We start from the raw sequence: 14,051 nt of genomic DNA on the forward strand, positions 1-14,051 counted from the left end.
AATGTTTGAGTTTTATCCTAGATTACACTTTTAGAAAAAAAAAAGTACCAACATCTACAACATCAAATAAGTTGATTAAGTCAACTATGAAATGTGTTTTCATGCTACATTTATTTGGTATGGTAGACATCTGACATCTCTAAGTTTTTCTATATACTTGGTTATTGGTTAAAGTTAGAAATGTTTTAGTTATGACAAAATTAAAACATCATATTTTAGAACGAGAGGATGAGTAGTAGTTACTAGTGTGCTAGCAAACAGTTTCTACCTTAATCATCTCATACGAATAGCAAGCGCTCTGCCAATCGCATCCATCCCTTACTATCAGCATTAGTTCCGGTTTCAAACAGACCCGAAGCAGTACCATAGTAAATCTTCCACTTCCAAACTTTATACATACAAAACAGCTTCAACTTGCTTTTGATCTTTCTCCAAAAGAACGGATCAGCCCGCAGTTACATAGGAATAAACTTGGGTACCTGCGGGTATCACTTCCCATTCTTTCGATTGGGTGGTTTACCCCTCTGGTTGTTTTTGCCCCTCAACATTGCCATCGTGGGGCCGAGGGCGCTGCTCCTGAGCGCCCTATAAGACCAAGCAGACGTACTAGGATTTCGTTTCCAAGTTGCCCAACCATTCTCCTGAACATCAGTCTTGTCATTGGAGGGCTCGGCATTTTCTTCCCAGACTGTATTCTTCGTCTTTTCTGCACAGCATGTTTCTGAATTAGTGTATGACGAAAAAAGTGCTCGCCGTGGAAACAAGATACTTAAAGTAGCAGTTGGTACCTAATGTGGCTTCTTGATCTTTAGAGTTGTTTGGCACTGTGCCTGGTTTCTGACAGTCAATGTGACCTTCATTATTGTCTAAGGTAACTGTCTTTCCAGCCATTGATCCACCTTCTTTGCATGTTTCTGCAGAGGGAGTCCTGACAGCCCCTGGTACCGATTCAACACCCTTCAGTAGCCTTACATCAAGAAGTGACGAGTACTCAACCTGCAGAAGATATTAAGCATGATCTATACCAGGTTCGACTAGCTGGTAATAAGTTTATAAAATGGAGAAATATTGATTACCTCCAAGGAGCCATCTTCCTTGTAAGGTGACAAGTCCACAAACATATCAGACTCATCCTCAGGTTTGTTTTCCTCAGTGACAATCGGATACTCAGGAACAGGCAAGAGAATGATACGCAGTGATATGGGATCATATATCAGAACTTTTCCGACCTGAAACAGCAGTGTGAGGCATGCTTAGTTTTGCCCACAATTTAACACAACCAGTTAGTCTAAACTCCACAATGCATTCCTTTTCATCTTTTTCCCAAGCCCCAAACATGCAAAAGTTGCTCAGTTGGATTTGAATTAATATCACTTCCATTTCAAACAACCCTGACAAAAATAGAAGTATTTAGACAGTGATATTGGAATTATGTCATACACGGTATGAAGACAGCTCTGGACACAATGAGGAAGACAGCTCAACCAATCGATATGCGATGAGATCTCCCTCCTGAAAGGTGCGGAAGACAGGTTAACCACGAACAAGAACAAAATCAACAATAACATAGATAATAAGATAGTAGATTTTTGTAAAGCATGTTATATGACCTTAGTATCTTTTTTTTTAAGTGCATCCATTGCTATTCAATGATGCAAGAGTACAATTGCAAATCACAAGAAAGGCCACTGTGATGTTACCCTGTTGTTTGCTTTCTTAAGAATATATAAAGATTGGATGGAATGTTAATCAGTAGTACTATTTAACATGTAATTCAACTGAATACAGCACCCAACAATGAATGTAATTATTTACTATGGAACAGTATCTACCACAAAGAAATGTTCTTTGAATCCCACAAGTTAAATATTTAGTCTCATAGAAAGCATACTGCACACTTAACTAAGGCAAATGGAAAGTATCAGAATATTAAAGTGATCACAATAGGTTTCCATTTGGCTTCGTTGGTGGTCAGGCCTATAAAGGAAAAATGAGGCAAACAAAACACTAATTGCTATCTTGTAGTGACTTTAATTTTGAGCTTGGACCAAAGCTGGGTGCCTGCTTAACCTTTAGTTATCTACGGATCTACCCAGCTAAATAGTAAATATTTAACTTTCCTTCTCTTATTGCTGCCCTCCCCCCATGACTAACTAGTAACTATTGAACTATAAATGGTTGCCAGCAACAACCATAGTGCCCTTGTCCCTTGATCTAGCATAACACTTCTCTAACTTCAAGCACAAGAAAAGATAGCCATTTAGGAACCTCTTCGTTCAAATAGAGTGAAATAAAACACTCATTTTAGTACTTAATTATACTAGTAGATAGCAAGTTACAACTTCTAATAATAAATAATAATTGACCCCCATGACTATCATTAAACTGCAAGTAGTTGCCATCGCTGTGACCCTATGCCATCACACACACACACACAAAAAAATCTCCAACTTCAAGCACAAGAACAGACAGTGAATTAGGAGATTTAATCTCCAAATTGTTAACTATCTAATATTTATCTTAGTACATAACAGGCTGATTGCATGCAAGTTACAAATTATCAACTAATTACCTGTATGTCAGATAGGATGATTCACAATTTCATAGCCAATGTTAGAATGGACACAGAATTGCATCTTCTAGTAAGATTCTTACTTATTTCCTTGATCATAGATGCAAGAAAAATCTATCTGTATTCATGTTTTTCACAACACAGCATTGTCTTTCTGGATTTATATATTAATAAATTTACCATATTTAATTGCTGAACAAGGGATTCTAACGAATGAAATACCTTTGGAAGTCGCGTTAGGGGGTACAATCTCTCAAAATCCAAAGGTTCACCATTAAACTTTTCTTCAATAACCTTCACACTTGATGTATCAATATTATTGCTTTCATCATCCTTTTGATTACTGACAGCACAAAAACCATTTTCAGTAATCTTACTGTCCATGAAATGATAGTTAGCTTCCATGCTGTTTCCATTTTTCTTGTTTGAGCCATTCATTCCCCACTTCTGGCCCTTCTTTTTGCTCATTGTTCTACTCCATTCGAAAGTGCCCTGGAACCGCAAGCAAAAACATCCATGAGAATGCAAATCAAAGCAGTTGCTAATCACTTTCCATGCTTTAATATGAAGAAAGAAACTGCCATGATTATTTCTCCAAGGCTTAAGTAAATTTTCCATTTCATTTATTTACTTTAGGGATGTGCAATGAGTACTTATTTAGTTATTTGACATAGGTGTTTGGTAGCCCAATTGTCCTATTTTTCTTTATCTCAGCCATTCCTTAAAAAATTCACCAAGGTTATTGTTCCCCTAAATTATCTTCTGAATCAAATTGAGTAATATATGGTATCATTAACTGCAATTATATCATAATAAGCTAGAGGAAATATAAGGCGTACAAGATTATATAAATGAACATGTACACAAACTTAATCTTGTACAATAGATCAAACTTGAGTGCCCGAAGTGAGACGTGAGAATTCCTCCACCCCTCTTATTTTTACCTTTTTATTTGGCTTAAAACCAACTGGTCCTAAGTCTGCAAAAGATAGATGATGGAAGGCCGAGTGCCCGAACCCCCACTCAGACCAGATCCAACGTACAAGATCTGAGTTTGTGCACATATTCACCAATATACTATTGTGCACTTGATATTTCTTCTATAAGATAATAATGCCAATTTCAACAAAATAAAAAATATATACCAGCAAGTAAGAGGTCAATTGAGCAAAAGTCATCTTCTCACAGAAATGCTTGTTTTATCAGGATAAATCCAGTTCAAGTGCTAGATAAAAGGTAAGTTCCGGTAATGACATCCAGAGGCCTTAAAAGTTTTAGCTGTTGCAAGGAAATGCATGAACCTATGGTGAAGAATAAAAGAGAAGGGAAACAGCGAGTAACCTGCATTTCCTTTGCTGGTGACTTGTCAGGTTGTCCACCTAAAAACAGAGTATATATTGAGTTGACATTAACACAACACATGAATATCAAGTACCAACTGAAGATTTTATAGCAGCATGTTATAACACGAGTTATGTGTTAGCCAGAACCATTACTCCATTAGTAAAGTAAATAGATGTAAAATAAGCATGTCATGAAGGGAAACTGGAACTTCGGTTCTAATGGTTATATAAGAGAAAGTTATAGGCTTATAGACACAATCAACACATATAAAATCAGTTTCCACTGAGTTGGTGTCATCCATCCCAACACTAAAACCAACTTGGTGAACTATCACCAGTTTCCCTTCTTTTTTCCGTAGTCATCCTAAAACTAAAACCAAGGTAGAAGAAGCAGGAAAAGAAAAACAGGAGATCATGTGGAATCTCAAATGCACACTTGTATCAACATCTGGCCTTCTATGCCATCTTTTTATTAATATTGGGTCCACTGTGGCAGCCCCTTAAGAAATACTTTAATTTTTGCACACATACTGCTAGAAACTATTTTTTTCTTAATTTCAGCTGTGACACATGCACTATAAATGCGGATACAATTACCAGAATCACAAGGTCAGCTATTGGTAGACTAGTACATCAGCAGCTCACAACACCAGAGTACTGTGGGGTGTGTGTGTGTGGTACGAAATATAAGAGGCCTCATGAGTCTCAAGGGAAATTTTGCTATTTTATTTATCTGCTGTCAGTGCTGCTGTATTTTTTCTCTGGCCAACACAAAGAAATGGTGCTTCTTTGCACCATTTTAAATGGTCAAACTCTGATAAATTTGTCTGTCGCCTTCCCACCTCTCAAAGTGAACTACAGAATCTTAGGAAGGCAGCTATGAAATATTCCAGAAACAGAAGTGCACAGAGAAGAGGAAGGCTGAGGGTTGGGGAGTTTTTCCATTAAAGAACAACAAGGCCGACAGGTTTAACCAGTGATAATAATATAGGTCAGCAGCATTTGTGCTTCAAGCTACCGACAAAAATGCAAGTCAAAGTGGCACATATGGAGACATAATCATGTTCCCTGGAAACAGCCTGCCCAGTAATGCATAAAGCTTGGATTAACATAGAAAGGGGAATGCAGAACCATACCTGCTGGTTCAAAGCGAATGTGACCAGGCCGAACCACAACTGGAATAATCTCATCTTCTGATGTATCAGATTCTTCCTCATCTGTTTTGTGGCTTGAAAAAGGAGCATGTGATCCGTTTCGATTGCTTGATGGGCCAGGCAAGGCATCTAGATTGCTTGATGATGGACAATCAGCAGCTATTGGTGAATCCTCATGGACATTCTGCAAAGTATATATTGTACATGAATATATTGATCAGCAAAACATAAATATAGCAGCTTAGTCAACAAAATATTTGTCAGCTATTGGAATGCTGTTCCAAGTGCAAATTTGCGAGCCCTAAAGGCCTTCATCCAACAACCTGAATACAATAGAACTCAGGCTCATCTTCATAAACTGCAATCATTTCCCCCTAATAACGCTTCTCCGTAAACCAAGAATCTAACCTTCAACCCCCACTGATTGGACACCCCAACATATAGTCTCATTCGCTGAGTTGGTAAGGTAGGTAGGTGGTCAACAGCGAAGAGGCAGTTTAGGAAGACAGGGCAGTGAGGCAGCCTTCTTGTTAGTGAGAATAAGGCTACAGAGGTCAGATCAGGGTTACTAATCAGAAATGGTGAAGCGAAGTTTGGTTTCATGGAAAGCTTCAAAAACTAGCTTGACAACATTTTGAAATAGTCCATATGGTGTTGCAAGTTCAAGCAGCTAGCTTCATTTTAATAGTGTGTTAATGATCCAGTAAATCTTGTCAGTTGCCAACATTCAGATTCAGTATGAAAGATGACCATATAAAAGCTAGAAAGTAACATAGTTATCGACCTTATCAGCCAATCCCTTTTCTGTTTGCAATTTCGCTTTCTGCCTTATTTGCCTTTTGATTTTCTTGCGACGAGCACTTCGACTCCCTGACTGACAAGATAAAATATAAAGCAAAGAGAGATACATGTGTTAACTAAATTAAAATATATAGAAACAAGACTGTTACATCATAAATTAAGAATCAAAATTTCTCTATGTTGATTAACAAATCAAAATATAGGGGAAATAGATGAACAGGGTTAAGCCCAGTGTGAAATCTTAGTGAAGCTAGAAGTGTAGACTGAAGGGGAGAAAAAAGAGAGATTAACAACTGTCACAATCATATGGGCATCAATTTGCATGATGCAGGAATGAACCAGATAGGACTATGACAAAAACTTAGCGTTACCAATACAATAAGCAAAACTACAAACAATACAGGAAGCACATGAAAGGGTTTTGGAAAAAATAGAAGCATAGATTTTCCAGTGACAAAAGACATGGGCTAAGAGCACATTCAATATTTATTGAAGGGAATGTATGACTACTGACTTCGGTCGCGCCTAACCTTGCGTCTTACAGTCACTTCGTTAAAACAACATATATAGCAGTCTTCTTGAAAATATTGGGTAATTAGCAATAGCAGACTATCTTATAGATGTATGCAGAAAATTCCACTACACTTGTTAAAACAATATAACTGTATTTCACAAAACTAATTGCAAAACAGGCTAAGGTCAGTTTGACATTGACCCAGGTTTTTAGAAGGACCTTTGTTGTACTCTTTAGTTTACACTTTTGCTAAGTAAAAAACTCTTTTAACCAACTAGTCCCAGCAGACAAACAAAGAGTTGGATATTATAAGTAAAATGATGGACCTAATACAACGTTAGCTTTCATCCTGATTAAAACCCAGAGCATACTGGAATCAGAACTTTCAAGATAGGAAAAAAAAAAAGTCCAAATTATTCCCCTCAAGTATGGCCAAAGTCCAGATAACCCCCTTAACTATCTCTTGGTTCAATTTGCCCCTTAAACTATGTTATTTGGTCCAATTTACCTCCTAATACAATTTGTCTTTTTTATTTCTCCATATACAAATGGAATCTTAATTTAAGATTTTTTAGGCTTGTAGTGGGCATCACATTGCATGTCTAAAAAATATATTATGAATTTTTCGTCATTATTTTTCTATAATTTTGTATCATAAGAGTTAATAATCAAATATCATACCCTATCAAAATAATGATGAAAAATTCTTGACATATTTTTCTATAATATGTTATGATGCCCACTATCATCCTGCAAAATTTAACTCAAGACTTCATTTGTGCATGGATAAATAAAAAAGATAAATCATATTAAGGGTTAAATTGGACCAAGTGACATAGTTTAGGTGGTAAGTCGAACCAAGAAATAGTTTAGGGGGTTATCTGGACTTTGACGATACTTGAGGGGAGTAATTTAGACATCTTCCTTCAAGATAAGATAACGGCAGTAAATATAAGATGATTGAAAGTCTGACACAGAGGCCCAAAATCATCATTACTATTATAAGAGATCCACAGAATTTGAGGGGGGAGGGGGGGTGAAATCCACACATGAAAAGATATCATAAAAATCTAGACACGAAAGATATTTGATAGGGTGCATCTTTTGCAAAGAGGTAAGATAGATTAGTAATCAGCATCACCATGGATTATATACAAAAGATGACTAACATCTATGAATAACAAAATTGATGATTAGGTACATAACACACAAGCAGGAATGTTGATACAAACAAGTCAAGAGCGGTGTCATGAATCCTGCATACATTTTTTGTGTCACCTTGAGCATTACAGTCTGCCACCTTCGTCTCATATTTCATCTCAGTTTGATTGTTCCTAAAAAAATCATGATATGAATTTTCTGCAGTCATATGATAGAATAAACAACGACTAAAAGCTACATAACCCCTTATAGATCCCTATGTTTATATGCCCCCACCCTACATTTTTGTTTACTGATCAGTGATCACACCATGCACATACACTCCTTAACCCCAAAAATGAAAAAAAAAAAAAGGCACCTGGTTATGGTCATTTTTTTTTTTGAAATGGGTAACCAATTTGCATTACAAGAACAGAAATAACCAGAGGCCAGTTTTACATCAGAATTTAAGTAGCAGAAAGAAGATATCAGAGGAGAGGTATTGGAACAAAATAGATAGTAACAACCACCCAACAAGCTATTCACCTGAACTCTAGACTGATGACTAGTGACAAATTCGTCAGGAACAAACTGCTACACGTTTTTTTTTTTTGTAAATTGTCACATAATGCATGATGATAAACACCAGAGCAATAGAATTCAAACTGGTTATGGTCAATGGGACTAGAAAAAGAAATTATTTCTCAAATAAGAGCAACGCAAAAATAATATCTGGCGTAGCCACATAGGAGTTCAAATAATACCTCTCTGTTTTTTGCTGTTCCACTTCCACCAAGGAACCGGTTTCAGGTTGTAGTGTCTTCTTAGTTTCAATATCAATAGATGATGACATCAACTTTTTGGATCCACTCTGATCCTGGCATTGATGAACATTCAATGAGCATGGACACCTCTCTGTTTTTTGTTGTTCCACTTCCACCAAGGCAGTGGTTTCAGGCTGTAGTGTCTTCTTAGTTTCATCTATGTGCTTTCCAGAATTTGTCACCTTCAGCTTCTTTCTCCTGCATCAAAACACCAATGAGCATTGACATATCACTGAACATAATAGACACACCAACATATGATCCCAATATGGATAACAGAACTTTTATATGAGCATAAATCAGCTTGTTCAGGTGAGCAAAGCCAGTTTAGGGGAATTAAAAAAAAATCAGATACAACCCTGTAAACAGGAAAATGGAAAGGACATCCTACCAAAGTGATATTCTATAGCTGGCAAAAGAAAAATGCTAAAACAAAAATAGATAAGATACTTTATCTCAGGTACTCTTGCAACGTCATCAAGTGACTTCCTCTTCGAGCTTGTACCATTATTTTCTGTGCTGTGGCTAACAGTTGCATTTTCTTCAGGTTGGCGATCACCATGTTCCTCTTCTTCTTGGTACTTACTGTCATCCTTTTGATACTGGATGGCAAGGATTTGGTCATCAACTGGAAGTGCCCTCTTCTCTACTACCTCAGGATCTTGAATAGAGTGCACATCATTGTGCCCTACCAGCTTCTTGCAGGATTTTGGTTTAACCCTGGCAATACATAAGAAAATCAGGAATTAGTGCCAGCACTTCTGCAAGAAGAGGCCCACTTTTGTGTGAAAACAGATGCATAATGCATGGAAATAGTAAATCAAAAATATGGATGGCTTTTCTGGTAGCTAAATAACAATACAGCCCTTCATTGTAACCTTTTGATAAGCCAAGACAGTATTACTACTTCAAATGCACCACAACTCATTTGACACTCCAGCTCTATGTTACCACTAGGCATTTTCTGTTCTTTCTTAATACACAATGACCCACGTTTATCTTCAAGGAAAATAACTACCCCCATATCATAGTACATATGGTCTGGCCTGGTGTACAATATTGCTTGCCATAAGGATGTCCCAGATTTCCCAAATAACTATTATTCTGGGGCATAAAAGTTGGTTATATCTGCTTCATTGTTAATGTATGCAGAGGGAAATGGTAGAGATACTCAGATACATGATAATGAAACCTAGCACCCTGCACATTACACATTGTGCTCTGTGTAGACACAATCCCACAGCCCAACCTTTCGTTTTTAGTGAGAATTAGAGATGAACCGAAATATCAAGATGCTACAATAGGAAAAGGGAATGATAAAAAGCACTGCATTGCATATATTAGAAGATGTTGAAAGAACAAATTAGTTTACCAACAAGCAGCAGCTACCTTATGATATCATTGTCCCTGAAGATGCAGGTTGACTCGAATGGTGGTAAGGCAAACCCATCCATCTGCGCACAAGAGACCATTCATTCATTATTTTATGCACAAATCAACTGTTCCGCTTCTTTGTGCAGAATACAGATCAATGTCCACCTGGAAAACCTCAAGCATTCAGTATGGATCAATGTCCACCTGTTCCGCACGAATCAAACAGACAGGTTTGGGAAGAGAGGGGGGGGCGAGAAAGCAAAAACAAGGAGGATAGGTGACAAGGCCCCCCTACCGAGAGGATGATGCCGCTCGAGCAGAAGCGACGGAGGCGGAAGCGCGCGGCGACGTGGGAGGCGAGATCGGCGACGGTAGCGAGCTCCGGGCGGAGGAGGAGCCAGCAGCGCCTGAGGCCTTCATCCCTCTCCGTACGTCGGAGAAGGCGGCGGTTCTCGAACACCAGACGCAGCCTCACAGGAGCGGGCGCGTCCGGCGGCGGCCTCGCCATTGGTCTGGGGGGAGTGAGGAGGGTTCTGGGTTTTTCTTTGCCTCTTCCTTTTCCAGTTCTTTTGATAGGGCTTGGGGGGATCTGGCCGTCTGGGTCGTCCAGATGGCAATGGCCTTTTCTCCACAATTTTCTACAGAAAATTCTTTATTGGCCTTCGGGCTGGGCAAATTTAATTGAGAATTGAGAATCAAACCGAACCAACCGAGAACCGGAATCAAAAGAACCGGAATCAAAAGAACCGGAATCGATAATTTCGGTTTTCATAGTCATTTCGGTTCGGTTTTTAGACTCGATTAACCGAGAACCGAGCCCAAATGCCAATTAATCTCAAGAAGCCCAAGTGGCCCAACTAGCGGCCCATCTAGCAAGAATTCTAACCCTAGCCCACATCCCCACCCAACCATCCGTGCCCCTCTCGGCCTCTCTATCCCGCCGCCCGCCGCCCATAGACTGTCCAACGCTCCCAACCACCGGCCTCGGTGGCCCCGTCGCACCCAGCTCCTGGCGCGGGCTGGTGGCCGCGCCCAGCGCTCGGATGCACCCGCCGCCCGGCCACGGAGGGCAGGCTGGGGCAGGGTGGCGCACGGCCGCGCCCAGCTCCGGCGCTCGGACGTGCACGGCCCTGGCGGCAGCCAGCAGGTAGGGCGGCGCGCGCATGGAGGCAGGGCGGCGGCGGTGGCGCGCGGCCGCGTGAGGGCGACACGTCGGCGGATCGAAGACGACGGCAGCCGGCGACGCGCGTGGGCGACGGCAACTTCCCCGCGACAACGGCAGATTTCGGTTATGTAACACCCTAGGTGTTTGCACAATCAAATTGCACTCATTGTATGCATCTTGTGCTTATTTTACTTGAAAAAGGATCTTTTGTAATTATAAAAGGGTATATGTGTAATTATGATTTTATGCAAGGTACTTTCTGTAGTTATATTTGAATTGGGTGTGCAATTATAGCTTTTGTGGAGGGTGCTTTTGCAAAATGTGGTGTAATCATTACATGGCAGAAAATTTTTCAAATCAGCCCAAGTTTGAAGTGAAATTTCATTGAAAAAGACAAGTTCCTTTAAATTCAAATTCCCTTCTATGTTTTCAAATTTAGCTCTCTATCCTTTGGTCAAATAAATTTTTGCACAACATCAAAGTTGCAGATCTTGAAAAGTTGAACAACTTTCATGTTGAGCACTTTTTCATTTGAGCTCTGGTTTGAAAGTTACTGCTAGATTACAGTTTAGCCCCTGGAACTTTTGGAAATTGCAAATTAGTCCTCATCTTCTTCTCCAGCTTGGCTGCCTGCTCTGTTTTTAGCGCCGGCTGCCGCCGCCGCTGTGCAGCGCCGCTCGCCCGCCGTGGCGAGCCAGCCGGCCTCTCTTGCTTCGCGCTGGCGCCCACGCGTCGCCCTGCTGCTCCCCACCACCCTCCTTTGCCCGCGCTGGTGCCTCCTCGCCTTGCCACGCCGCCCAGAGCCGCCTGCCGGCCGCCCCCTCGCCGCCGCGGTGGCACGCCCGCTGCAGAGGCCGCCGCTCTCTCCTCTCGCGCGCACGGGCTTTACAAAAACCCCAGCACCCTAGTCCGCCTGTTCTTTCGCCTCCTCCTCGCTCCAACGCCCCAGAACGCGCCGCCGCCACCCACAGAACCCCGCCGAGCTTGACGCCGCCGTCGACCCGCTTCACTGCAGCATCCCCGCCCCGCTGAGCACTCCACTAGCTCCGCTTCGTCCTCGCGCAGCTAGCAAGCTACTTCCCGTCGACCAAAACCCACTGGAACCCCCTCGCCCTCGAGCTCCGCCACCGTAGCCGAGCTCCGCCGCCACTGCTCGCTGTCGAACCCCCTCCTCCGCACTCCCCCGCCCTAAATTGACCCCGCCACTAGGTCCGCCTCGACCCCGCGCAGCTCCCAGGCCACTTCCCCTCGCCCAAACCTCCCCGATATACCCCGCCGTCGTTTGCCTCCGCCGCCGACCCGCCCTGCTCCGTCGAGCCGCCGCCTCCAAGCCTCTCCCCGCACCCCAAGACCACCCTGTGGTGCGCCGTGAAACCGTGAAGCTCCCACGTCTTGTTCCCCTCGCCGCCGGTGAGCCCCTCGCCGGGAAATGGCCGGTCAACCGCCGCCTCCCCTCTCTGACCCGACCCAGGGACCTCGGGTTGAAAGGAAGTAAAACCCAGGGTGTTCTTTGAATTGTCAGTGACTCAGATGAATAGTGCATATAGGGACTTCTTTGTTATAATTTTCAGTGAACTTTGAAATTCAATATCTATTCGTAGAAAATTCGTAAAATAGAAAATCTTGATGTTTTGGAATCCTCTTGAAGATATCTATGCAGTAGAATCATAATATGTTAGGCTTTTGTTGAAAGTTTTTGCTGTCCAAGTGGTTTTGTGTCACTAGGTAAATAAAGGCTAGTTATTTAATCTTTTTCTTATCTGATGATTGAAACCTTGTCTTGCTCTGGAATTTTTTTATGGTAGTTTACTCATGTGACACTAGTTTTGCTATAAATATTTCATGATCAGTTCTCTGTTGTAGCTATTTATTTGATTTAATCCTTGTTTAGTAGACTTTATTTATGGTAAATAGTTTCTATTCGTAATAAATCATGAAAATATTTCTGCATGTTCTTCTTGAGTAGCTTAGCTTGTCCAGGAAGTTTGAGCCTCAGTTCATGACTAGAACAGGAGCTAAAAATGAATCTTGCTAATCTGTTGTTCTGCTTTGTTTATTTTCTCATAATTATTTCTGTGTAGATAAAATCATGAAAAATTCACAGTAGCTAGTTCATTTCTGTGTCGACCTCCTGTTAAATTTTGAGGTTCTGATTTGTTCTAGTTTGACCTGTATAATTCAAGTTTGTTCTATGTTCTGTCTGAATGATAGATTTGTTTTGATTAAATGGTTAGATGTTATGGCATGATTTTTACAGGGTAGATTAATTTGTTCATGTTCTGTTTAGTGTAATTTTGGCAGAATTTATTACTGGTTATGCTCTGAGTGTTTAATTTATTAGCAAACCATGTTTTGTTTGTTATAGAAAACCACCCCCCACTTGTTTATGGAGTAGTCAACATCATTTGTGCTGTTGATCATGATGCCTTGTGTAGTTAGGTTTGTTAGTTAACTACTCTATAAACGATTACCCATGTGTTATGCTTGTTTGCCAGTTGTTAGCCTACAACTTTACCATGATAGGAGTATGTTTATAATTATGTCACCTTTTGCATTTCATATAGATACGACTACGTTGACGGACGGGACGTACAAGTTGATCCCGGAGTCTGACGGAGGTGATCCAGAAGTCCAGGTGAACGCAGCTGAACTAACTGAAGCCCTGAACCAAAGTTCGGAAGAACCCCAGGCTGTGTTAGCTAGCGACTACCGAGAAGGCATGCCCCAGACATAACCTATATTTTAAATTACTATCATTTACTATATTATTTACTTGTGCATTTACAGTTTTTAGGATTTGAATTGAAACCCTAGATGCATGATCCTAGGAACCTATGTACTGAATACTAAACTTGAGTTCGACTACTTGCTAAGCTTATAGGACCGGTAAAAGTCGAGTGATTGCCTGTCACTCGCGAGTTTTATAGGAATTGATTGTTTACCTTTCTGTTATCAATATAAGGACGACAGAAGGGGTTGTGTTCGACATCATGACTTTATGTGAGACCCCGTCTGTGTTAATGAACTTGCTAAGGTCGCAGTGTGTGGTAGCAGTGGTTAAGTTTTTGAAAGTACTAGCCACATGCCGTAAATATGGTATGTGGCAAACCTAGTAGCCGATTGGACCGGGGAGTGGATATACCTGACACTCTCTCTTAGGGATA

At 40.9% G+C, this 14,051-nt stretch overlaps 1 protein-coding gene across 3 annotated transcripts; it reads right to left on the bottom strand.

Moving 5' to 3' along the window:
* Window positions 1-278: 278 nt before the first annotated feature.
* Window positions 279-10,293, bottom strand: LOC120699275 (coilin-like). 3 transcript variants are annotated; one of them, XM_039983219.1, is made up of 13 exons: window positions 10,018-10,293; window positions 9,738-9,802; window positions 8,799-9,068; window positions 8,436-8,546; window positions 7,649-7,718; window positions 5,854-5,943; window positions 5,052-5,253; window positions 3,914-3,951; window positions 2,795-3,064; window positions 1,441-1,512; window positions 1,077-1,229; window positions 789-996; window positions 279-721 (listed from the first exon to the last, which is right to left on the bottom strand). In XM_039983219.1, the coding sequence occupies exons 1-13, from the start codon at window positions 10,228-10,230 to the stop codon at window positions 489-491; spliced, it is 1,995 nt and encodes a 664-aa protein (XP_039839153.1). In that variant the 5' UTR covers window positions 10,231-10,293; the 3' UTR covers window positions 279-488. The 3 variants fall into 3 exon arrangements, with proteins under 3 accessions (XP_039839153.1, XP_039839151.1, XP_039839152.1); XM_039983217.1 differs by having other exon boundaries at window positions 8,289-8,546; XM_039983218.1 differs by having other exon boundaries at window positions 279-706; window positions 8,289-8,546; window positions 10,018-10,291.
* Window positions 10,294-14,051: the final 3,758 nt, after the last annotated feature.

This window comes from Panicum virgatum, chromosome 3K (assembly GCF_016808335.1).
Source record: "Panicum virgatum strain AP13 chromosome 3K, P.virgatum_v5, whole genome shotgun sequence".
In the NCBI taxonomy this organism is placed as follows: domain Eukaryota; kingdom Viridiplantae; phylum Streptophyta; class Magnoliopsida; order Poales; family Poaceae; genus Panicum; species Panicum virgatum.

Coding starts and splice junctions, on each gene's coding strand:
- LOC120699275 (XM_039983217.1), bottom strand. CDS start 10,230: ATGGCGAGGCCGCCGCCGGACGCGCCCGCTCCTGTGAGGCTGCGTCTG. Junction 7,719..8,288: donor GAACAGCAAAAAACAGAGAG/GTATTATTTGAA, acceptor TGATTTTTTTAG/GAACAATCAAACTGAGATGA. Junction 722..788: donor AGATCAAGAAGCCACATTAG/GTACCAACTGCT, acceptor ACACTAATTCAG/AAACATGCTGTGCAGAAAAG.